At 44.2% G+C, this 24,309-nt stretch overlaps 1 protein-coding gene across 1 annotated transcript in view; it reads left to right on the forward strand.

Annotated features, from left to right (window-relative positions):
• The window catches only part of LOC118396267 (SH3 and multiple ankyrin repeat domains protein 3-like), a 260,761-nt gene that overhangs the window by 185,597 nt on the left and 50,855 nt on the right, over positions 1-24,309 (forward strand). Inside the window, exon 13 of the mRNA XM_052467006.1 lies at positions 897-1,010. Coding sequence (XP_052322966.1) covers positions 897-1,010 — 114 coding nt within the window. The remainder of the gene's footprint in view (positions 1-896; positions 1,011-24,309) is intronic.

The raw sequence follows: 24,309 nt of genomic DNA on the forward strand, positions 1-24,309 counted from the left end.
GTGTGTGTGTGTGTGTGTGTGTGTGTGTGTGTGTGTGTGTGTGTGTGTGTGTGTGTGACAAAATATATGTGTGTCCAGCTCTTTAGCCTTCTTGTTAGCCTGTGTGTGCTAGGGGTAATGTGTGTGTGTGTGCTAGGGGTAATGGATGAGCTTAGTGGAAATGAGCGCTTGTCTCAGTCCTGCAGCGAAGATCAATATCAACCATACATTCATCTCTAATTACCACAGCAGGGCTCACATGAACACACACACACACACACACACACACACACACACACACACACACACACACACACACACACACACACACACACACACACACACACACACACACACACACACACACACACACACACACACACACACACACACACACATACACACACACACACACAAGTTCTTAGCCTTGACTAAGAGCACACACATCCCCTTGTAATGCAATATCTGATGGCTAGCTACTTCGTGATTGCCATTGGTGGGTATGTGTCTGTTATTTTGAGGAAATAAAATGTCAGGTATTCCTTGGTAATGAGGCCTTCTGACATCAATGGGACTGCCTGGTTAAATAAAGGTTAATATTTAAATAAAAACATTCAATTGTCTCCACTTTATCCACAAAGGATACAAGAACTGTGTGATTATTGACTCCACTCAACATTCTGTGACATCGACTTCCCTTTCAGCCACAGTGGAGACTCATCTGTTAACCTGCAATGTACTGTACATTTGCTGTAGTTAACTATTTTTTTCTCTCTCTCTCTCTCTCTCTCTCTCTCTCTCTCTCTCTCTCTCTCTCTCTCTCTCTCTCTCTCTCTCTCTCTCTCTCTCTCTCTCCTTCTGTCTCTCTCTGTCTGTCTCTCTCTCTCTGTGTCTCTCTCTCTCTCCTCCTGTGTCAGTGTTGAGTATAGGAGAAGGAGGTTTCTGGGAGGGCACAGTCAAGGGGAGAACAGGCTGGTTCCCTGCCGACTGTGTGGAAGAGGTTCAGATGAGACAGTATGACCCTCGGCTAGGTAAGGACTGGAGAACACACACACGGGCATACACAACATACACTCTCACTATTCACTGGGTGAACTTACTTGGGTTACCTAGCCCTGGTGGAACTATGGGTGCTGTCCACAGTGCTGAACAGGCTGGTGGGACTATAGGTGCTATCCACGGTGCTGGACAGGCCGGTGGAACTATGGGTGTTTGGTCACGGCGCTGAACAGGCTGGTTGATCTATAGGTGCTGTCCACGGTGCTGAACAGGCTGGTGGAACTATAGGTGCTGTCCACGGTGCTGAACAGGCTGGTGGAACTATAGGTGCTGTCCACGGTGCTGAACAGGCTTGTGGAGCTATAGGTGCTGTCCACAGTGCTGAACAGGCTGGTGGAACTATAGGTGCTGTCCACAGTGCTGACTCAGCCCTGTATGTACAATATTATGTATGCTGAGCTCTAATGTTTATACCCTGACTGCGGACACACACGAACAAATGCATGCACACACGCTCGCACGCACATTCACACGCGTGCACACACACACACACACACACACACACACACACACACACACACACACACACACACACACACACACACACACACACACACACACACACACACACACACCTGAAGATGCCCACAAACACATGATCTACACTCACATACTCTGTTGAGGAGGTATCTCACTCAGAAAGAAGTTAAAAAGAGCACATAAAAAGACATGGGGGAAAACATTCAGGTACCTGCCAAAATAATGGAAACACTTGAGTCTTATAGTCACCAGGTCTCAACCCAATTGAACACTTATGGGAGATTCTGTAGTGGCGCCTGTGTTAGCGATTTCCACCACCATCAACAAATGATGGAATTTCTCATGGAAGAATGTTGTCGCATCGCTTCAATAGAGTTCCAGAGAAAAGTAGAATCTATGCCAAGGTGCATTGAAGCTGTCCTAGCTCGTGGTGGCCCTTATGTTGGTGTTTCCTTTATTTTGGCAGTTACTTGTATATGTTGCATTCATTAATGTACTCTCTATCTCTGCATGTTTAGAGTAACAGTCAATGCGTACACTATACATTGATTATCGGAAAGTAATCAGACACCTTCAATTTTTCCACATTTTGTTACATTACAGCCTTATTCTAAAATGTATTAAATATTTTTTTACACACATTTTTTTACACACAATACCCCAAAATGACAAAGTGAAAACAGGTTTTTGATATTTTAGCAAACTTTTTTTATTAAAAAAGTTTAAAAACTATTCAGACCCTTTTCTATGAGACTTGAAATTGAGCTCAGGTGCATCCGGTTTCCATTGATCATCCTTCAGATGTTTCTACAACTTGTTTGGAGTCCACCTGTGGTAAATTTAATTGATTGGAGATGATTTTGAAAGGTCTCACAGTTGATAGTGCATGTCAGATCAAAAACCAAGCCATGGACGCCCAGCCAAACTGAGCAATCGGGGGAGAAGGGCCTTGGTCAGGGAGCTTCAAAGTTCCTCTGTTGAGATGAGAGAACCTTCCAGAAGGACAACCATCTTTGCAGCACTCCACCAATCAGGCCTTTATGGTAGAGGGGCCAGACTGAAGTCACTCCTCAGTAAGACGCACATGGAGTTTGCCAAAAGGCACCTAAAGATTCTCTGGTCTGATGAAACCTAGACTGAACTCCAAGCATCACTTCTGGAGGAAACCAGGTACCGCTCATCACCTGGCCAATATTATTTCTACGGTGAAGCATGGTGGTGGCAGCATCTTGCTATGAGGATGTTTTTCAGAGGCAGGGACTGGGAGACTAGTCAGGACAAGGGAAAAATGAATGGAGCAAATTACAGAGAGATCCTTGATAAAAACCTGTTTCAGACTGGGGCAAAGGTTCACATTTGGGTGTGAATACTTATGTAAATGTGATTTTTCTATTTAATCTGAAAACTTTCTGAATAAACTGTATCTACAAAAGTATGTGGACACCCCTTCAAATGAGTGGATTTGGTACTGCAATCGCCATAATTTTTTGACACAATGACGCTGACAGAGATGGTCGCCTCACTTTGAGTCCTTAGGAAACTATGCAACATTTATTTTTTTTCTGTATTATTTCTTACCTTGTTACCCCAGGAAATATTAAGTCTTATTACATACAACCCGGAAGAACTATTGGATATAAGAGCAACGTCAACTTACCAACATTACGACCAGGAATCCGACTGATCCCAGAAGCAGACCCAAAACGACGGCACCGCAGAAGGGGCCGACAGAGCAGCCAACTGGTCAGGCTCCTTGGACGTGCTCATCGCCCATCGCTCCAGAGTATACTACTCACCAATGTCCAGTCTCGTGACAACAAGGTAGATGAAATTCAAGCAAGGTTTGCCTTCCAGAGAGACATCAGAGATTGTAACATTCCCTGTTTCACGGAAACATGGCTCTCTCGGGATATGTTGTTGGAATCGGTTCAGCCACTGGTCTTCCCCATGCATTAAGCTGACAGAGATAAACACCTCTCTGGGAAGATGAAGGGCAGATTAACGACTCATGGTGTAATCATAACAACATACAGGAACTCAAGTCCTTATGCTCACTTGACCTAGAATTCCTTACAATCAAATGTCGGCCATATTATCACCCAAGAGAATTCTCGTCAGTTATCATCACAGCTGTATACATTCCCCCTCAAGCAGACACCACAACGGTCCTCAAGGAACTTCACTGGACTCTATGTAAACTGGAAACCATATATCCTGAGGCTGCATTTATTGTAGCTGGGGATTTTCACTAAGCAAAATTGAGAACAAGGCTACCTAAATTATTTTAGAATATTGATTGCAGTACTCGGGGGGGTAATACACTCGATCACTCCTACTCTAACTTCCTCAATGCATACAAAGCCCACCCCCGCCCTCCCTTTGGCAAATCCAACTACAGCGCCATCTTGCCCCTAGCGTCTTATAGGCAGAAACTCAAACAGGATGTAACAGTGACTAGAACCATTCAACGCTGGTCTGACCAATCGGAATCCACGCTTCAAGACTGAGTTTATAAGGAAGTGCATTGGAGATGTTGTACCCACTGTGACTATTAAAACCTACCGTAACCAGAAACTGTGTATGGATGGCGGCATTCGCGTCAAACGGAAAGCACAAACCACTGCATTTAACCATGGAAAGAGGTCTGGGAATATGGCTGAATATAAACTCTGTAGTTAGTCCCTCTGCAAGGCAATCAAACAAGCTAAATTACGGAACAGGGACAAAGTGGAGTCGCAATTCAACGGCCTCAGACACAAGACGTATGTGGCAGGGTCTATAGGAAATCACGGACTACAAGACGAAAACCAGCCATGTCACGGACACCGACGTCACACTTCCAGACAAACTAAACACCTTCTTTGCCTGCTTTGAGGATAATAGAGTGCCACCGTCACGGCACTCTAACAAGGACTGCGCCCCCCCCCTCTCCTTCTCCGTGGCCGACTTGAGTAAAACATTTAAACGTATGAACCCTCGCAAGGCTGCATCCCGAGCCGCGTTCTCAGAGAATGCGCAGACCATCAGGCTGGTGTGTTTACAGACATATTCAAACGCTCCCTATCCCAGTCTGCTGTCACCACATGCTTCAAGATGGCCACCATTGTTCCTGTACCCACGAAGGCAAAGATAACTGAACTAAATGACTACCGCCCCATAGCACTCACTTTTGTCATCATGAAGTGCTTTGAGAGACTAGTCAAGGATCATATCACGTCCACCTTACCAATCACCCTAAACCCACTTCAATTTGCATACCGCCCCAACAGGTCCAAAGACGATGCAATCGCCATCACACTGCACACTGCCCTATCCCATCTGGACAAGAGGAATACATATGTAAGAATGCTATTCATTGACTACAGCTCAGCATTCAACACCATAGTTTCCTCCAAGCTCATCATCAAGCTGGAGGTCCTGGGTCTCAACCCCGCCCTATACAATTGGGTCCTGGACTTTCTGACGGGCCGCCCCAAAGGTGGTGTCAGTAGGAAACAACCTCTCCACTTCACTGACCCAACACTGGGACCACACAAGGATGTGTGCTCATCCCCCTCCTGTACTCCTTGTTCAACCACGACTGCCTGGCCATGCACGCCTCTAACTCAATCATCAAGTTTGCAGATGACACTACAGTAGCTGGCTTGATTACCAACAATGATGAGACAGCCTCCAGGAAGGAGGTGAGGGCCCTGGGAGTGTGGTGTGAGGAAAATAACCTCTCACTCAGAATCAACAAAATAAAGGAGATGATCATGGACTTCAAGAAACAGCAGAGGGAGCACCCCCCTATCCACATCAAAGGGACAGCAGTGGAGAAGGTGGACAGTATTAAGTTCCTAGGCGTACACATCACAGACAAACTGAAATGGTCCACCCACACAGACAGTGTGGCGAGGAAGGCGCAGCAGCGCCTCTTCAACCTCGAGAGGCTGAAGAAATTTGGCTTGTCACCCAAACCCCTGTCAAACATTTACAGATGCACAATCGGGAGCATTCTGTCGGGCTGTATGCCTTCAACCACAAGGCTCTCCAGTGGATGGTGGAGTCTGGGCAAACTACCTGCCCTCCATGACATCTACAGCATCCAATGTCACAGGAAGGCCAAAAAGATTATCAAGGACAACAACCACCTGAGCTACTGCCTGTTCACACTGCCACCATCCGGAAGTGAGGTCAGTACAGGTGTATCAAAGCAGGGATGGAGAGACTGAAAAACAGCTTCTATCTCAAGGCCATCAGCCTGCTAAACAGCCATCACTAAATCAGAGAGGCTGCTGCATACATTGAGACAACAATCACTGGACACTTTTATAAATGGATCACAAGTCACTTTAAACAATGCCACTATAAATAATGCCACTTTAATAATGTTTACATATCTTACATTACTCATGTCATATGTACAGTATGTACTGTATTTTATACCATCTATTGCACCTTGCCTATGCCGCTAGCCCATCGCTCATCCATTTATTCACATGTACATATTCTGATTCAGCCCTTTAGATTTGTGTGTATTATAGCTGAAGTCGAAAGTTTACATACACTTAGTTTGGAGTCATTAAAACTCGTTTGTCAACCACTCCACAAATTTCTTGTTAACGAACTATAGTTTTGTCAAGTCAGTTAGGACATCTACTTTGTGCATGACACAAGTAATTTTTCCAACAATTGTTAACAGACAGATTATTAAATGTATAATTAACTGTATCACAATTCCAGTGGGTCAGAAGTTTACATACACTAAGTTGACTGTGCCTTTAAACATCTTGGAAAATTCCAGAAAATGATGTCATGGCTTTAGAAGCTTCTGGTGGGCTAATTAACTTCATTTGAGTCAATTTGAGGTGTACCTGTGGATTTATTTCAAGGCCTACATTCAAACTTAGTGCCTCTTTGCTTGACATCATTGTGTGCTGTCTCCTAGAGATTAATGTAAATTGTTGCGAAAAGTGCAAATCAATCCCAGAACAACAGCAAAGGACCATGTGAAGATGCTGGAAGAAACAGGTACAGAAGTATCCATATCCACAGTAAAATGAGTCCTATATCGACATAACCTGAAAGGCCGCTCAGCAAGAAAGAGGCCACTGCTCCAAAACCGCCATAAAAAAGCCAGACTACGGTTTGCAACTGCACATCGTACTTTTTGGAGAAATGTCCTCTGGTCTGATGAAACAAAAATAGAACTGTTTGGCCATAATGACCATCGTTATGTTTGGAGAAAAAAAGGGGATGCTTGCAAGCCAAAGAACACCATCCCAACCGTGAAGCACGGGGATGGCAGCATCATGTTGTGGGGGTGGTTTGCTGCAGGAGGGACAGGTGCACTTCACAAAATAGATGGCATCATGGAGGCAGGAAAATTATGTGGATATATTGAAGCAACATCTCAAGACATCAGTCAAATTAAAGCTTGGTCGCAAATGGGTCTTCCAAATGGACAATGACCCCAAGCATACTTCCAAAGTTGTGGCAAAATGGCTTAAGGACAACAAAGTCAAGGTATTGGAGTGGCCATCACAAGGCCCTGACCTCAATCCTATAGAAAATGGGTGGGCAGAACTCAAAAAGTGTGCGCGAGCAAGGAAGCCTACAAACCTGACTCAGTTGCACCAGCTCTCCATTCAGGAGGAATGGGCCAAAATTCACCCAACTTATTGTGGGAAGCTTGTGGAAGGCTACCCGAAATGTTTGACCCGAGTTAAACAATTTTAACACAATGCTACCAAATACTAATTGAGTGTATGTAAACTTCTGACCCACTGGGAATGTGATGGAAGAAATCAAAGCTGAAATAAATCATTCTCTCTACTCTTATTCTGACATTTCACGTTTCACGTTCTTAAAATAAAGTGGTGATCCTGACTGACCAAAGGAATTTTCACTAGGATTAAATGTCAGGAATTGTGAAAAACTGAGTTTAAATGTATTTGGCTAAGGTGTATGTAAACTTCCAACTTCAACTGTAGGTAGTTGTTGGGGAATTGTTAGATTACTTGTTAGATATTACTGCACTGTCGGAACTAGAAGCCCAAGCATTTTGCTACACTCGCATTAACATCTGCTAACCATGTGTATGTGACCAATCAAATTTGATTTGATTTGATCTTACATTGGCAGTAAAATGGCCTTACTGAAGAGCTCAGAGACTTTCAGCGTGGTATCGTCATAAGATGCCACCTTTCCAACAAGTCAGTTTGTCAAATTTCTGTCCTGCTAGAGCTGCCCCGGTCAACTGTAAGTGCTGTTATTGTGACGTGGAAACGTCTAGGAGCAACAACAGCTCAGAACGGGATCTCCGAGTGCTGAAGCACGTAGCGCATAAAAATAGTCTATCCTCAGTTGCAAAACTCACTACTGAGTTCCAAACTGCCTCTGGAAGCAACGTCAGCAAAATAACTGTTCGTAGGGATCTTCATGAAATGGGTTTCCATGGCCGATCAGCCGCACACAAGCCTATGATCACCATGCACAATGCCAAGCGTCAACTTGCTGCCATTGAACTTTGGAGCAGTGGAAACGTGTTCTCTGGAGTGATGAATCGCAGTCCACTATCTGGCAGTCCGACAGAAGAATCTTGGTTTGGCAGATTCCATGAGAAAGCTGCCTGCCCCAATGCATAGTGCCAACTGTAAAGTTTGGTGGAAGAGGAATAATGGTCTCGGGCTGTTTTTCATGGTTCGAGCTTGGCCCCTTATTTCCAGTGAAGTGAAATCTTAACGCTACAACATGCAATGACATTCTAGATGATTCTGTGCTTCCAACTTTGTGGCAACAGTTTAGGGAATACCTTTCCTGTTTCAGAATGACAATGGCCCTGTGTACAAAGCGAGGTACATACAGAAATGGTTTGTCGAGATCGGTGCGGAGGTATTTGACTGGCCTGCACAGAGCCCTGACCTCAACTTCCATCGGACACCTTTGGGATGAATCAGAACGCCGACTATGAGCCAGGCCTAATCACCCAACATCAGTGCCCGACCTCACTAATGCTGGTGTGGTTGAATGGAAGTGAGTCCCTGCAACCATGTTCCAACATCTAATGGAAAACCTTCCCAGAAGATCTGAGGCTGTTATAGCAGCAAAGGGGAGACCGACTCCATATTAATGCCCATGATTTTGGAATGAGATGTTCAATGTGCACACGTCCACATACTTTTGGTCATGTCATTCAGGGGTCAGTATCTATCCAGTCATATTGTCAATCTTTGTAGATTCATTTTTTATGTTTTCTTGAATGGGATTTTTTTTGAGGGTGTGTCTGGAGAGGGTTTTGTGAAAATAGGTGTTGAGGAATGTATGTTGTCTTGCCTCCCCCCCATTCCTTGAGGAATCCTGCCGCTTTATGGGATAAGGAGGTCGGGAGAGGTGAGGAGAGAGTGCCTGGGTGAGAGTGCGAGAAGCTGAGAAAAGGGAGGTGTCTAAACACAGGAGGGAGTGAGATAGTGAAGGAGAAGAATAAGGGAGAAAGGACAGAGGAGAATAAATTAATGAGGCAACTCTTTCTTTTTCTCCACTCTCCTTCCTGTCTTTCCTTATTCCCTCTCCTCTCTTGCTGTTTCCCCTCTCCCTCCCTCATCTCCCTCTCTCTTCTCTACTTGTCTCTTATCCCTCCTCTCTTTGTATTTCTCTCCTTCCTTATCTCTCTATTTCTCTTTCCTCTAATGTCACTTACCCCTCTTCCCTCTGTTTCCTCTCCCTTATCTCTCTCTCTCCTCTATTTGTCTCTTCCCCCTCCTCTCTCTTAATTTCCCTTCCTCCCTCCCTCCACTTCTCCTTCTCATTCCATGTCCTTCACCCCTTTCCACTGGGTGTTGAAGTACAGACACGTTATATATATTTTTAGATTGTTTAATATTAACTCAGCAAATGATTTTGGTGCAATAAATAAGTCTAGCTAAATAGATAATGCTCAACAGTTAAGGATATGCAGTTGTTTTTACAGGAATTTGATGTATCCTAGGATACTTCAACGGTCATGAAATAATAGATAACACACTAGAGGACACACACACAGAAAGACAATCGCACACAAACTCAGGCACACACATTCACACACGTAGACACAAGCATGCACACACTCAGAAAAACACACACTTGTTTATCTGGTAAGCATTGAGGCATCACTGACAGTCATGGCAATATGTCTCAGCTCAGCTCAGTGAAGCAGGAAAGACAGCCCTGTCTACAATTAACTAACCTAAACAACACTGCTCCCTGTGTCTGTGTGTGTGTGTGTGTGCGGGTGTGTGATTTTGTCTGTGTGTGTGTGTGCACATAATGTTTTATCCATGTGTTTTACCCGTGTATGCGTGAGTGTGTAGTTGTATTGAAATCAGAGTGTGGGTTTGTGAGTAACTGGCTGTGTGCTGCAGGGTCTCTTATACATCACCCTGTGTCGTGACTCTCACTGTCTCATCCCCCTTAATCTATCCAACTGTCTTTGTCTCTCTTTCCCTCTCTGTCTCTTTCTCTCTTTTTTTCTCTCTCCTCCCATTCTCTCCCTTTCCACCTCTCTGTGTTGATTTGGTGATAAGATTTTAGTCAGGGTCAGAGAGAGAGAGATAGAGATAGAGAGAGGGAGAGAGATAGGGGTAGCGTTAAGGCTAGGGTCAGGCCATCAGTGAATCTGTTGTTATTTATTTTGACACCTCTCTCTCTCACACACACACACACATGCACACGCAGACACACACACAGACACACACACACACACCTGCGCACAACCACATCGCCAAGGGGACATTAATCTGGGGATGACATTTTATCATTTACTGCAGGTAGGAGAGAGATTTTAAAAAAGGGAGAAAGAGATTATTGGAGAGAAGGAAGGGGGAGAGGACAGAGGGATGAAGGGAAGGGAAAGAGAAGGGGAGAAGGAGGGAGAGACTGATGGAGAGAATGAGAGCGAGAAAGAAAAGGATATTGATAGAATTCATTAACTCAACAATGAGTGATGTATAACATTTACATTAGAGTTATTTAGAGTATGCTCTTATCCAGAGTGACTTACAGTTAGTGCATTCATTCAGCTAGGTGGGACAACCACATATCTCAGTCGTAATTAAAAAATGTAAGTAGCTATCAGGAAAGTCAGAGAAAAAAAGTTCAGTTAGTTCACCAAATAGAGGGGGGGGGGGGGGGTGCTGTGGGATTATTTAAGTTCATCTTTGAAGAGGTAAGGTTTCGGAAGATGGACAGGGACTCTGCTGTCCTAGCTTCAGGGGGAAGCTTGTGGTGGTGGGCAAGGTTGAGCTTGTGGTGGTGGGCTGACATCCAAGCTGAGATATCTACCAGGAATGCAAAGAAGAGGGGCAAAGAAGAGGGGGAGAGAGAAAAGTAATTGAGTGTCATCTGCATAGCAATGACTGGAAATACCATGTGAGGTTATAACAAAGTAAATTGACTTGTGTATAGAGAGAAGAGGGCCTAGAACCGAGCCCTGTGGGACACCAGTAGTGAGAGTATGTGGTGCAGTCACAGATCCTCTCCATATCATCTGGTATGAGCGACCTAACAGGTAGGATGCAATCCAAGTGTGTGCAGAGCTTGAGATGCCCAGCCTGAGAGGGTGGAGAGGAGGATCTAATGGTTTATGTTGTTCAAGGCAGCTGACAGATTTAGGAGGATGAGAACAGAGGAGAGAGAGTCAGCTTTGGCAGTGCCGAGAGCCTCCATGACACAGAGGAGAGCAGTCTCGGTGGAGTAACCCATCTTGAAGCCTGACTGGTTACAGTCAAGAAGATCGTTTGGAGAGAGATAGCAAGCAAGAAAGTTGGTCAGAGACAGCATGCTCAAGTGTTTTGGAAATTTAAGAAGAGACACAGAGGAGAGCAGTGACACAGAGGAGAGTAGTCTTGGTTGAGTGACCCATCTTGGAGCCTGACTGGTTAGAGTGAATACTTTTCAAGCTGCGCTTTGGTCCAACCCTTCCGACGACAGGCGTTACAACTGTTTCAGATAACATTTTGTCCCAGTCTACATAGTGTTAAAGTTACTCTTGTAATGAACATGATGGGAGACAGAGAGCTGGTTTCAAGCGCAGGGCGCAGCAGGTGTTTATTCCAAAGGAACACAGGAGGAGGCAGGTAGCTGGGTCCAGGGGCAGGCAGAAGGTCATACACAGGGGGTCCAAAAAGGCAAGAGTACATGCAGGGAAAAGGCTAGTAAAGTAGTCCGGGAGATCAGGCAATAGTTTGATAACAGGAAATCCGAAAAGTACAGTACAGTAAAGTACAGGCAGGGAATAGGCAAAAGGCGTCGTTAGTGAGGCAGGCAAATCTATCATACACGGGAGGATTGACTTACAGGAAAACCAGCCCTCTGAACAGAAGTCTGTCACAAAACAAACAATACCTCACAATGATGGGGTGTGAAGAACTGAATTAAATAGTGTGTGATAATGACATACAGGTGTGTGAACAGGTGATCAGAATCCAGGGGATCTGGAGAGTGAGCTGCGTTCAGTGGATCTACATGTTTGAGAGTGTGAGTTGGAAGCAGACGTTACAACTCTACAGGTTGTGTCACATTTTCAGAGTTCATTTGACTCAAAATGGTGTTAAAATTCACACATAAACATTTTTTAATTCCACTGAAATAGGTTGCTTGTCAAGCCCTGACCATAGTATTCTTTGTTTTCTTTATTGTTTTGGCTAGGTCAGGGTGTGACATGGGTGATGTATGTGTTTTTCTACTGTCTAGATGTTTTGTAGGTTTATGGTGTTGTTTACTTTCTAGGTGTCTATGTATGTCTATGGTTGCCTAGATTGGTTCTCAATTAGAGGCAGCTGTTTATCGTTGTCCCTGATTGGGAACCATATTTAGGCAGCCATCTTCTTTGGGTATTTCGTGGGTTATTGTCTATGTCTAGTTGCCTGTGTATGCACATTCATAATATAGCGTCACGTTCGTTTTGTTATTTTGTATAGTTTGTTTAAGTGTTCTTCGTCTTATTAAAGATGTATTCATATCACGCTGCACCTTGGTCTCCTCCATACGACGAACGAGACAGAATAACCCACCATAAATGGACCAAGCAGCATGAATGGGAGGAACAGCGCTTAATGGAGAAATGGACCCGGGAGAAGGACGAATGGGTAACAACCTGGGAGGAGATTGAGAGTTGGTCGATCGATCCAGGGAGAGTGCCAGAGCCTGCATGGGATTCTTTGGAACAGTGCGAGGAGGGATACAGGAGAATGGAGGAACGACGAAGATATAAGGGTACACGGCTAGCACGGAAGCCCGAGAGGCAGCCCCAATAATTTGAGGGGGTTGGCACATGAGGAGATTGGCTAAGTCAGGTAGGAGACCTGAGCCAACTCCTCGTGCTTACCGTGGGGAACGTGTAACTGGTCAGACACCGTGTTATGCAGAGATGCGCATGGTGTCTCCAGTGCGCATTTCTAGCCCGGTGCGCTATATTCTAGCTCCTCGCATTGGCTGGGCTAGAATGAGCATCCAGCCAGGACGGGTTGTCAGCTTTACACTCCAGACCTCCAGTATGCCTCCACAGCCCAGTACGTCCTGTGCCTGTTCCCCGCACTCGCCCTGAGGTGCGTGTCCCCAGCCTAGTACCACCAGTGCCGGCACCCCGCACCAGGCCTACAGTGCGCCTCCAGGGTCCAGTACTCCCTGTTCCTGCTCCTCGCACTCTCCCTGAGGTGCGAGTCCCCAGCCTGGTACCTCCAGTGCCGGCACCACGCACTAGGCATATAGTGTGACTCGGCAGTCCAGTACACCCTGTTCCTTCTCCCCGCACTCGCCCTGAGGTGCGTGTCTCCAGTCCGTATAGCTTCACGTTAGTTTTGTTATTTTGTATAGTTTAAGTGTTCTTCGTCTTATTAAAGAACATGTATTCATATCACGCTGCGCCTTGGTCTCCTCCATATGAAAGTGACAATGCTTTTACACTGCAATGACTGCCTCATTTTACACTCCGATTTAATTCTGACACTAGAGCTCATTGACTCCTCATAATGTTGAAAATACTCACCCTGGGTTATAATAAGTCAACACTGTCATTTTTACACCCCCTTGTTTTGTGTGTAGGGTCAAAGAAGCAGAATCATGAGGGAGAATGATTTAGCAGAAGGGAGAGATTATAAGATAGAAGAGGAGAGAGTAGTGAAAGAGTGAGGGAAGATTGTGATGGCACATGACCATCTGGGTACGGGCTGAGTGTGTAACGGCGTTCGTCGTCGGAAGAGTAGGAGGACCAAAGCGCAGCGTGGTAAGTGTTCATGTTTGTTTATTGAACTGAACACTAATACAAAATAACAAGAGAATAAATTAAACCGAAACAGTCCCGTAAGGTGCAAACACTAAACAGAAAATAACTACTCACAAAACCCAGGTGGGAAAAAGCTACCTAAGGATGGTTCCCAATCAGAGACAACGTTAGACAGCTGTCCCTGATTGAGAACCATACCCGGCCAAAACAAAGAAATACAAAACATTGAAAAAGGACATAGAATGCCCACCCAAATCACACCCTGACCAAACCAATATAGAGACAGAAAACGCTCTCTACGGTCAGGGTGTGACAGAGTGGTTAGGTTTGGAGGAAAGGGAGGCAGAAAATGCTCTCTACAGTCAGGGCGTGACAGAGTGGTTAGGTTTGGAGGAAAGGGAGGCAGAAAATGCTCTCTACAGTCAGGGCGTGACAGAGTGGTTAGGTTTGGAGGAAAGGGAGGCAGAAAATGCTCTCTACAGTCAGGGCGTGACAGAGTGGTTAGGTTTGGAGGAAAGGGAGGCAGAAAATGCTCTCTACAGTCAGGGCGTGACAGAGTGGTTAGGGTTGGAGGAAAGGGAGGCAGAAAATGCTCTCTACAGTCAGGGCGTGACAGAGTGGTTAGGTTTGGAGGAAAGGGAGGCAGAAAATGCTCTCTACAGTCAGGGCGTGACAGAGTGGTTAGGTTTGGAGGAAAGGGAGGCAGAAAATGCTCTCTACAGTCAGGGCGTGACAGAGTGGTTAGGTTTGGAGGAAAGGGAGGCAGAAAATGCTCTCTACAGTCAGGGCGTGACAGAGTGGTTAGGTTCGGAGGAAAGGGAGGCAGAAAATGCTCTCTACAGTCAGGGCATGACAGAATGGATAGGGTTGGAGGAAAGGGAGGCAGAAAATGCTCTCTACAGTCAGGGCGTGACAGAATGGATAGGTTTGGAGGAAAGGGAGGCAGAAAATGCTCTCTACAGTCAGGGCGTGACAGAGTGGTTAGGGTTGGAGGAAAGGGAGGCAGAAAATGCTCTCTACAGTCAGGGCGTGACAGAGTGGTTAGGTTCGGAGGAAAGGGAGGCAGAAAATGCTCTCTACAGTCAGGGCATGACAGAATGGATAGGGTTGGAGGAAAGGGAGGCAGAAAATGCTCTCTACAGTCAGGGCGTGACAGAGTGGATAGGGTTGGAGGAAAGGGAGACAGAAAAGGAAACAAAGTAGTGATCAGAGACTTGGAGGGGGGTTTCAGTTAGATTAGAAGGCGAAAAGCCTCTAGTAAAAAGGAGGTCAAGCGTATTGCCTGCCTTGCGAGTAGGAGGGGACTGGGAAAGGGTGAGGTCAAAGAGGCAAGGAGGGGAAAGAGAGAGTTGGAAAGAGATGTATGAAAGGCGCCCAGTTGAAAAGCAGTGAGCAATTATCAGAAAATTAGCTTATCAAGGTGTCAAGCTCATTGAGGAACTCTCTAAGGGCACCTGGTGGGCGATAGATGACAATAATGTTTGTCATCTATCGCTTGAGTGGACAAGTGACAGTGAAAGCATGGAATTCAAATGAGGAGATTGACAGGTGAGGGAGGGAGAAATGAGTGCCACCACTGCAACGACCAGATGCTCTCGGACATTGAGAGAAAACGTAGTCAGATGAAGAGAGAGAAGCTGGAGTAGGAGTGTTCTCTGGTGTGATCCATGTCTCCATCAGTCTAGAGACTGAAGGGCAGCATACAGTAGGCTGAGATCAAATCGGCATTCCATTGCGCGCAGGGTACACAAAATTAGAAGGGTTGGAGCCAAGGGGTGGGGGAGCATCTGTAAAGCCTATAGGGAGAGGAGTGAGCAGAAAGTTACCAAAGCTACAAAAGAGCAAAATGAGATCATCTGAAAATAACTAGGTAAGATACTCAAGTGATAGAGTGGTGTGGTGGAGCCCTCCTCTCTTTCCTTCCTCAAATAAATCAGCAGAACAACTCGGCAGAACCATCTTTTTTTTCAACTTCAAGCTGCTGCCGTGGGTGTATAGGTGTTTGCATTTGTTTGTAGGTGTGCGTGTGACTTAACATAGGGATCTCACAACTTTTTAATCTAAGTTGTGTTACTGACCGTTTTAGCTACTATTTAGTTTTAGTAACAAGGTTTGACATTTCTTAATGGTTTATTTATCTTATTTTCTTTCTCTCTTTTCCTCTTCCCTTTCATCTCTTTCCCCCTTTGTCCCCTCACTCGCTCCATCCCTGTCTCCATCCCTGTCTCCTTCCCTGTCTCCATCCCTGTCTCCTTCCCTGTCTCCATCCCTGTCTCCATCCCTGTCTCCTTCCCTGTCTCCATCCCTGTCTCCATCCCTGTCTCCTTCCCTGTCTCCATCCCTGTCTCCATCCCTGTCTCCATCCCTCTCCATCCCTGTCTCCATCCCTGTCTCCTTCCCTGTCTCCATCCCTGTCTCCTTCCCTGTCTCCATCCCTGTCTCCATCCCTGTCTCCTTCCCTGTCTCCATCCCTGTCTCCATCCCTGTCTCCTTCCCTGTCTCCATCCCTGTCTCCATCCCTGTCTCCATCCCTGTCTCCTTCCCTGTCTCCATCCCTGTCTCCATCCCTGTCTCCTTCCCTGTCTCCATCCCTGTCTCCTTCCCTGTCTCCATCCCTGTCTCCATCCCTGTCTCCTTCCCTGTCTCCATCCCTGTCTCCATCCCTGTCTCCTTCCCTGTCTCCATCCCTGTCTCCATCCCTGTCTCCATCCCTGTCTCCATCCCTGTCTCCTTCCCTGTCTCCTTCCCTGTCTCCATCCCTGTCTCCATCCCTGTCTCCATCCCTGTCTCCTTCCCTGTCTCCATCCCTGTCTCCATCCCTGTCTCCATCCCTGTCTCCTTCCCTGTCTCCATCCCTGTCTCCATCCCTGTCTCCTTCCCTGTCTCCATCCCTGTCTCCATCCCTGTCTTCTTCCCTGTCTCCATCCCTGTCTCCATCCCTGTCTCCTTCCCTGTCTCCATCCCTGTCTCCATCCCTGTCTCCTTCCCTGTCTCCATCCCTGTCTCCTTCCCTGTCTCCATCCCTGTCTCCATCCCTGTCTCCTTCCCTGTCTCCTTCCCTGTCTCCATCCCTGTCTCCATCCCTGTCTCCATCCCTGTCTCCTTCCCTGTCTCCATCCCTGTTTCCATCCCTGTCTCCATCCCTGTCTTCATCCCTGTCTCCATCCCTGTCTTCATCCCTGTCTCCATCCCTGTCTCCATTCCCTCCGTCCCTCTGTCCCTCCTCAGTGCTGACTAGTTGAATGACTCACAGACTTATGAATCACCAGTCAGATACAGACTGCTCTATTTTTAGCCGGGAGTCTCTCCTCCCTCCCTTTCCTCTATGTCTATACCTCACTCTCTAGCTCCTTCTCTACTCTCCTGGAATGGTAATCACAGGACCGATGCAACAGCAGAGGAAAGGGAGTCATGGTTGAGAGAGAAAAGAAAAGAAGAGAGAGCAGGCAGCAGAAAGAGTTGTGGGCATTGAGGATGCATCACACACACACAGATCTAATAACTAGCTAGGGCTTCATTTGATCCCAGAGCTCTGAAATGAGGCAGTAATAATGACATCATACAGAAGCTCTAAAGTGCTATGTTTACAAGGTCATGCACGTTAACACGCCTCTCTCCTGATGATATGATGATATGATGAGATACTTTAGTACAAAGAGATGGACAAGAAGAAGAAATGAGATACAGACAACATAATACAATGCTAACAAATCTAATCGCCAAGTCAGTCAATGAATCATGCCATGACCTTAGGCAGATGTGTATAGGAGAACCCGATGAGACCAATACTCACTTTTTTTAGGTAAATACAAATCTCTGACAGTCACAGCACTATTGATCCCATCTAGTTGTGATCGCTTACAGCAATACATGTTTATGGGTTATTAGCCTCTGATGGAGGCAATATGCTAATTCTAAAACACACACACTGTAAGTAACACTATTGGTCTTAGTGTTACCTGTAAGTCAGCAGTGATATTAGCATAGCCAGAGAGAGAGGGAGGAGAGAAAAGAATAGAGAGAAAGAGAGAAGAAGAAGAAGAACGAGGGGGAGGGAGGGAGCAATTGTAGGAGGACATGTATTTAGCATTAATTATTATTTTTATTTTTAAAAATGGGTGTGGGGTAGATCAGCTTTAATATTGCAGTTAGATTGTAGCTTCCATCAATGTAATTGTCTGCATCATTTCCAATCCCCCATATATTTTTAATGAAGACATGAAATAACACAGATGGAATCATGTAGTAACCAAAAAGGTGTTAACCCTCCTGCTGTGTTCTGGTCGAATTGGACCGATTTACAAGTTTTCAAGTTATTTAATTCTGATTGTCATAAGGTTCCAGGACTTTGTCCACACAGTGCATCTGAACACACAAAATACATTTGGATGATATTCATAAAATTGGTGTGTTTTATTTAACTTTTGTACACCTGTGGTGTTCCCGGTCAAAAAATGACCGGTCATTTGAAATGAATGGGTGAGAATACAATTAGTGTGTAAAATTGAGTTCAGGTACATGCCGATTCATCAGATGGACACACTTCCTCTCCCAGACCCCCACATGCATGTGTTTTGAGCACACACACACCTCACTTCCCTTCTTGGTTTCCATGGCAACCCCCATGGGAACCTTTCCCCAATAGAATCTTTCCCCCACGGAAACCACACCTGTTGGCATTCTCACAAACAATTGTAACATTGTTTCAATAATATATAGAACTGTTCTCTCAGCTCTGGTATATAAAGCTTTTTTGAGGCCTTGCTCACAATTCATTCTGTGGCAGCACAATGACCAAACGATATACTGTATGTGAGGCTCTTGATCATATCTTTGATCATGACACTGGTGAGGAGGAGAGAGTCCTTGTTAAACTTTGACACAAAGTAGTCTGTGATAAATAGCACAATATGTTTCATCTGAATATTTGTTATAGTCAAAATAATCCATACATTATGCTTTGTTTTACTCAAAACAATTAGTTGTAGGAGCTCCGGTCAATGAGGCCTACAGGCCATAAAAAGCAAATAGAAGTTTAAAACTTGTAATGTTCACAAGAACTTAAGTTGATAAAAAGATCTAACACAACATTAGGTGATAATATATGTGTTATTATGGATTTATAATCAGCTATAATGGGGTGGTCATTTTGGACCTGGAACACAGAATTAATTAACATGAAACGAACACAACAAGAGGGTTAAACAAATCTAAATCTTTTAGTTTTTTGATTCTTCAAAGTAGCCACCCTTTGCCTCGTTAACAGCTGTGCACACGATTGGCATTCTCTCAACCAGCTCCACCTGGAATGTTTTTCCAACAGTCTTGAAGGAGTTTCCACATATGCTGAGCACTTGTTGGCTGCTTTTCCTTCATTCTGTGGTCCAACTCATCCCAAACCGAACCAACTCAATTGGGTTGAGGTCGGGTGATTGTGGAGACCAGGTCATCTGATGCAGCACTACATCACTCTCCTTCTTGGTCAAATAGCCCTTACACAGCCTGGAGGTGTGTTGGGTCATTGTCCTGTTGAAAAACAAATTATAATCTCACTAAGCGCAAACCAGATAGGATGGCGTATCGCTGCAGAATGCTGTGGTAGCCATGCAGATTTAGTGTGCCTTGAATTCTAAATAGATTACTGACAGTGTCACCAGTAAAGCACCCCCACACCATAACACCTCCTCCTTATTGCTTCATACGTTCACCTACTCTGCGTCTCACAAAGACAAAGAGGTTTGAACCAAAAATCTCATATTTGGACTCATCAGACCAAAGGACAGATTTCTACCAGTCTAATGTCCATTGCTTGTGTTTCCTGGCCTAAGCAAATCTCTTCTTCTTATTGGTTGCCTTTAGTAGTGGTTTCTTTGCAGCAATTTGACCGTGTTCTCTGAACAGTTGATGTTGAGATGTGTCTGTTACTTGAACTCTGTGAAGCATTTATTTGGGCCGCAATTTCTGAGGCTGATAACTCTAATGAACTTATCTTCTGCAGCAGAGGTAACTCTGGGTCTTCCTTTCCTGTGGCAATCTTCATGAAAGCCTGTTTCATCATCGCACTTGATGGCTTTCGCGACTGCACTTGAAGAAACTTTCAAAGTTCTTGAAATGTTCCGTATTGACTGACCTTCATGTCTTAAAGTAATGATGGACTGTTGTTTCTCTTTGCTTATTTGAGCTGTTCTTGACTTAATATGGACTTGGTCTTTTACCAAATAGGGCTGTCTTCTGTATACCACCCCTACCTTGTCACAACACATTGGCTCAAACGCTGATTGGCTCAAATGCATTAAGAAGGAAATAAATTCCACAAATTAACTTTTAGCAAGGTACACCTGTTAATTGAAATGCATTCCAGGTGACTACCTCACAAAGTTCTTTGAGAAAATGCCAAGCGTGTCCAAAGCTGTTGTCGTGTCTTTGGCTATGCAGGATTAAAAATATGACATGCTATTCTATAAAATTATTGAGCTAATCATGTAAATGTAATTAACTAGAGAGTTGGGCACCACAAATAATATTTATAGAGCTGTTATCTTCCGAATAAACTCTTAAAGACCTAGTAATATTTTACATCAATAGTAGTCAATATTAATCGCCATATTAATTCAGTCTCATCTGAAAGTTGTAAATTCTTGGTTATCTGCAAGAACCCTGGCTTACAAGTTGAATCAGCAATACAAAATTGGGTTTAATTATTTATTTACTAAATACCTAACTAATCACACAGAATTACACATACACATATTTAAATCATAACTTGATTACAAATTACATCGTAAAGGAAAACGTCCCTAGCGGGCGGAACAGATATGACAGCTGGTTACACAAAAGAAAAGGGTCTGGGTTTGAGTGAAAGAGCGGGAAGACTGAGGAACAAAGGGCGAAGCTGTGCTATCGTACATACAGTATCTTATGCATTCTAAATTACAGGCCATTTGGAAAATGAAAATGCAATAAATATTTACTCTGAGCTGCCATTCGGTAGGTTGGTGGTAGATGGAAGGCCGTGTTGCCCAACTGAGTCCTTTGTCCTTTGAAGAATGTCTCTGCTGGTAAATTGAATACGTTGTAGTAACGTCATTGTGTGGTAGACGGGGTATTCTGTCTGTTCCTTCCTAACCCTCGTTTGCAGCGGCTGTTGCTAACTCAACGGCTAGGAGGTATCACTTCTGTAGTGAATAAGAGTCCATAGTTCATACCATTCGCAACCAAAGCTCACGCTGATGTTGGCTTCGTTCTATAGTTATTATCTGAACCATTCTGACATCGGACCGTCGTCCTCACGTCCTCAGAACAGGAGGTTACATTGTCGTCAAGGGCTTATATAGGAAGGGAGAGGAGGGCGTGTTTGAAAAGTTTTATAGCCCATGTCCTTTCACAGGGGCGGGCCACTGATTGAGCAGAGCCCTATCTTATGAAAACCCAAATCTCACATTTTAGAAGCTAAAATCACATTTCATCCCATCACGAATAATTTCAAATTCAAACATTTAAATTGAACAAGAATTCCATGTGAATCCGATAACTCTGATGTGTAGACTTTCCATGGTAGAATTGATGTCATCTTATCATTGATGAGAATGTCTCAGATGACAACTGAACTGACATCATATTCATTAAGTACCACCGCATATGTTCCATTGGTCTGATTACCAGAATATAGTTCATTTCCCCCCACCTTCTGATGTTCCCAGAATCTCTATGTTAACCAAGAGTTTGCAAATGTAACATCAGTAGGGTAGAGAGAGGAAAAAGGGGTGAAGAGTTATTTATGACTGTCATAAACCTAAATCCCAGGCCAACTTTATGACACTGTCATAAAGGTGGCTACTTTGAAGAATCTCAAATATAAAATATATTTTGATTTGTTTAACACTTTTTTGGTTACTACATGATTTCATGTGTTATTTAATAGTTTTGATGTCTACACTATTATTATACAATGTATAAAATAGTAAAATAAAGAAAAAGACATGAATGAGTAGGTGTGTCCAAACTTTTGACTGGTACTGTGTATAATTATTGTGTGTGTGTGTGTGTGTGTGTGTGTGTGTGTGTGTGTGTGTGTGTGTGTGTGTGTGTGTCAGCTGAGTGACTTCTACTGTCTCTGCATTTCATCAGAAATCAGTCAAGTGTGCAGATTTAAGACATATTCAGACACACACATATAGAGAGAGTGTAGACAAATAAATCAGAATATAAGCTCTAGCAGGCCCCACAGTGGAGCAAAGACTAATCACTTTGACAAGGCGTACATAGGGTGACACACACGCGCAAGTGCACGCACACACCAGCCTGGTCACCGTGACAAGTCATTCGACATCCATCCATGTCTGAGGACGTTGGGAGATGATGTGGAAACCAGCCACTAGAGGCAACAGTGAGGGCTGTTGGTTTTTCCAGCAGGACAATGCTCCATGCCACACATTCAGGTCAATCAAGGTGTGGATGGAGGACCACCAGATCAAGACCCTGTCATGGCCAGCCCAATCTCCAGACCTGAACCCCATTGAAAAACTCTGGAATGTGATCAAGAGGAAGATAGATTTCATTGTCTGCTAATAAATAAATATACAATATTTTAATTTGGAATTTGGGAGAAATGTTGTCAGTAGTTAATAGAATAAAGCACAAATGTTAATTTTACCAAAACACATACCTATAAATACATACCTATAAATAGTAAATCCAGAGAAACAGATCATTTTGCCACACACACAACAATATGTCTTACTATACTTGTGTGGACTTTTTGGGGACCAACAATTGATTCCCATTCAAAATCCTATTTTCCCTAAACCTACCCTTAACCGCTAACACTACTTGGGCCCCACGTCTCTGATTTTTAGTTGGTTTACTATTCTTGTGAGAACTTTGGTACTCACGAGTATAGTAAAACGTGTCCACACACACATGTGCGCACACACACACACACGCACGCACACACACAACATACATCTGATATTACCTACAAGGAAAAGTGGCTGAGACAGGCCTCTCACTGTGCATGAAAATAACATAAAATTGATCAGAAATACAGTGATACAGATTTTTATTTTTTTATTTTAAATCAGCTGTTTCTAGCTACTATAGTCATTTACAACATCAACAATGTCTACACTGTATTTCTGATCAATTTGATGTTATTTTAATGTACAAAAAATGTGCTTCTCTTTCAAAAACAAGGACATTTCCTAAGTGATCCCAAGCTTTTGAATGGTAGTGTATATATACTTTAAAGGCCACCATGTGAGGACCCAGCCAGAAAGAATCTGTCTCTCCCTCTCCTTACAGTATGTCTCTCTTCATCTTTCTTTCACCCTCACTCTCTCTGGCAGTCTCCCCTTTTCCTCAAATGCTCTCTAACTATTCTCTCTCTCTCTCTCTCTCTCTCTCTCTCTCTCTCTCTCTCTCTCTCTCTCTCTCTCTCTCTTTGTGTAATGACAGTCTTGGTGTAAAGCTGAGTCAAATGAGCTGACAACTTTGACTGGCTGAATGTGGACCAATTATATGTTTTCAGCTGTGAAATAACTGTCACATCACTGTGTTCAACCCTCCTCCATCTCTTCCATTACCGCTATCTCACCATCAATCTGCTGCACTCTTTATTTTCTACTTCTTCGCCTGTTATTACATTTTTTCTCTCGTCCAACTTCTCTGGTCCTCCATTTCTCTCCGTTTCCCTCTCTTTACATATATCTCTCCTCCTATTCTCTCTTCCTGAACTCCCAAACTTACAAACCACACTTTTCACATTTTTCCAAGTTGTTTCTTTTCACACAATCATTTTCAATGATGGATACAGAAATAGCTGGGGGATCACATGCTCCATCCGTTGTCAAAGTAACTGTACCAGACACACAACAAGACATAGACTACAACTGTACATGCATGTGTTTAAAATAACATATTTCCTGCTTTAGTTTTTTCCTTTGGTACATTGGCTTGGTATTGTACTGTATCGTTTGTTCTCCGTGTCCCTTCCCTTACCCCTCCCCTCTGACCATCTCTAACTTCATCCTATTAAAGCCTAAATTATTCTAATTCTAAAATCAATGTTTCTTATTTTTTAAGTCAATTCTAAATACTAAAGGGACAGAGTGTGTTTCTTTTCTGTAAGGATAATATATCTCGCTCTCTTTTCTTCCTCTCTCTCTCCTCTGTATGGAAATGGGTCAGTCTTATGTGAGGCTGCTGTGAGTCTAAAACACATTAAAGACAGGCATTGTGAGACAAAGATAAAGCGAGAAAATTAAAGGGTGATTTTATCATGTTCTCATTACAGTGTGTGTCTTTGAAGACTGTCTGAAGTAGAGGTTTAGGTCCCCCTTTATCTATGACCCACTTATACAGGACCATGTCCATGGTGCTTATAGGGACCCTACTGAGTGTACTGTCCCCACTCCTTAAGGGACCTATGTGTGTGTGTGTGTGTGTGTGTGTGTGTGTGTGTGTGTGTGTGTGTGTGTGTGTGTGTGTGTGTGTGTGTGTGTGTGTGTGTGTGTGTGTGTGTGTGTGTGTGTGTGTGTGTGTGTGTGTGTGTG

This window comes from Oncorhynchus keta, chromosome 17 (genome assembly GCF_023373465.1).
Source record: "Oncorhynchus keta strain PuntledgeMale-10-30-2019 chromosome 17, Oket_V2, whole genome shotgun sequence".
Lineage (NCBI taxonomy): Eukaryota > Metazoa > Chordata > Actinopteri > Salmoniformes > Salmonidae > Oncorhynchus > Oncorhynchus keta.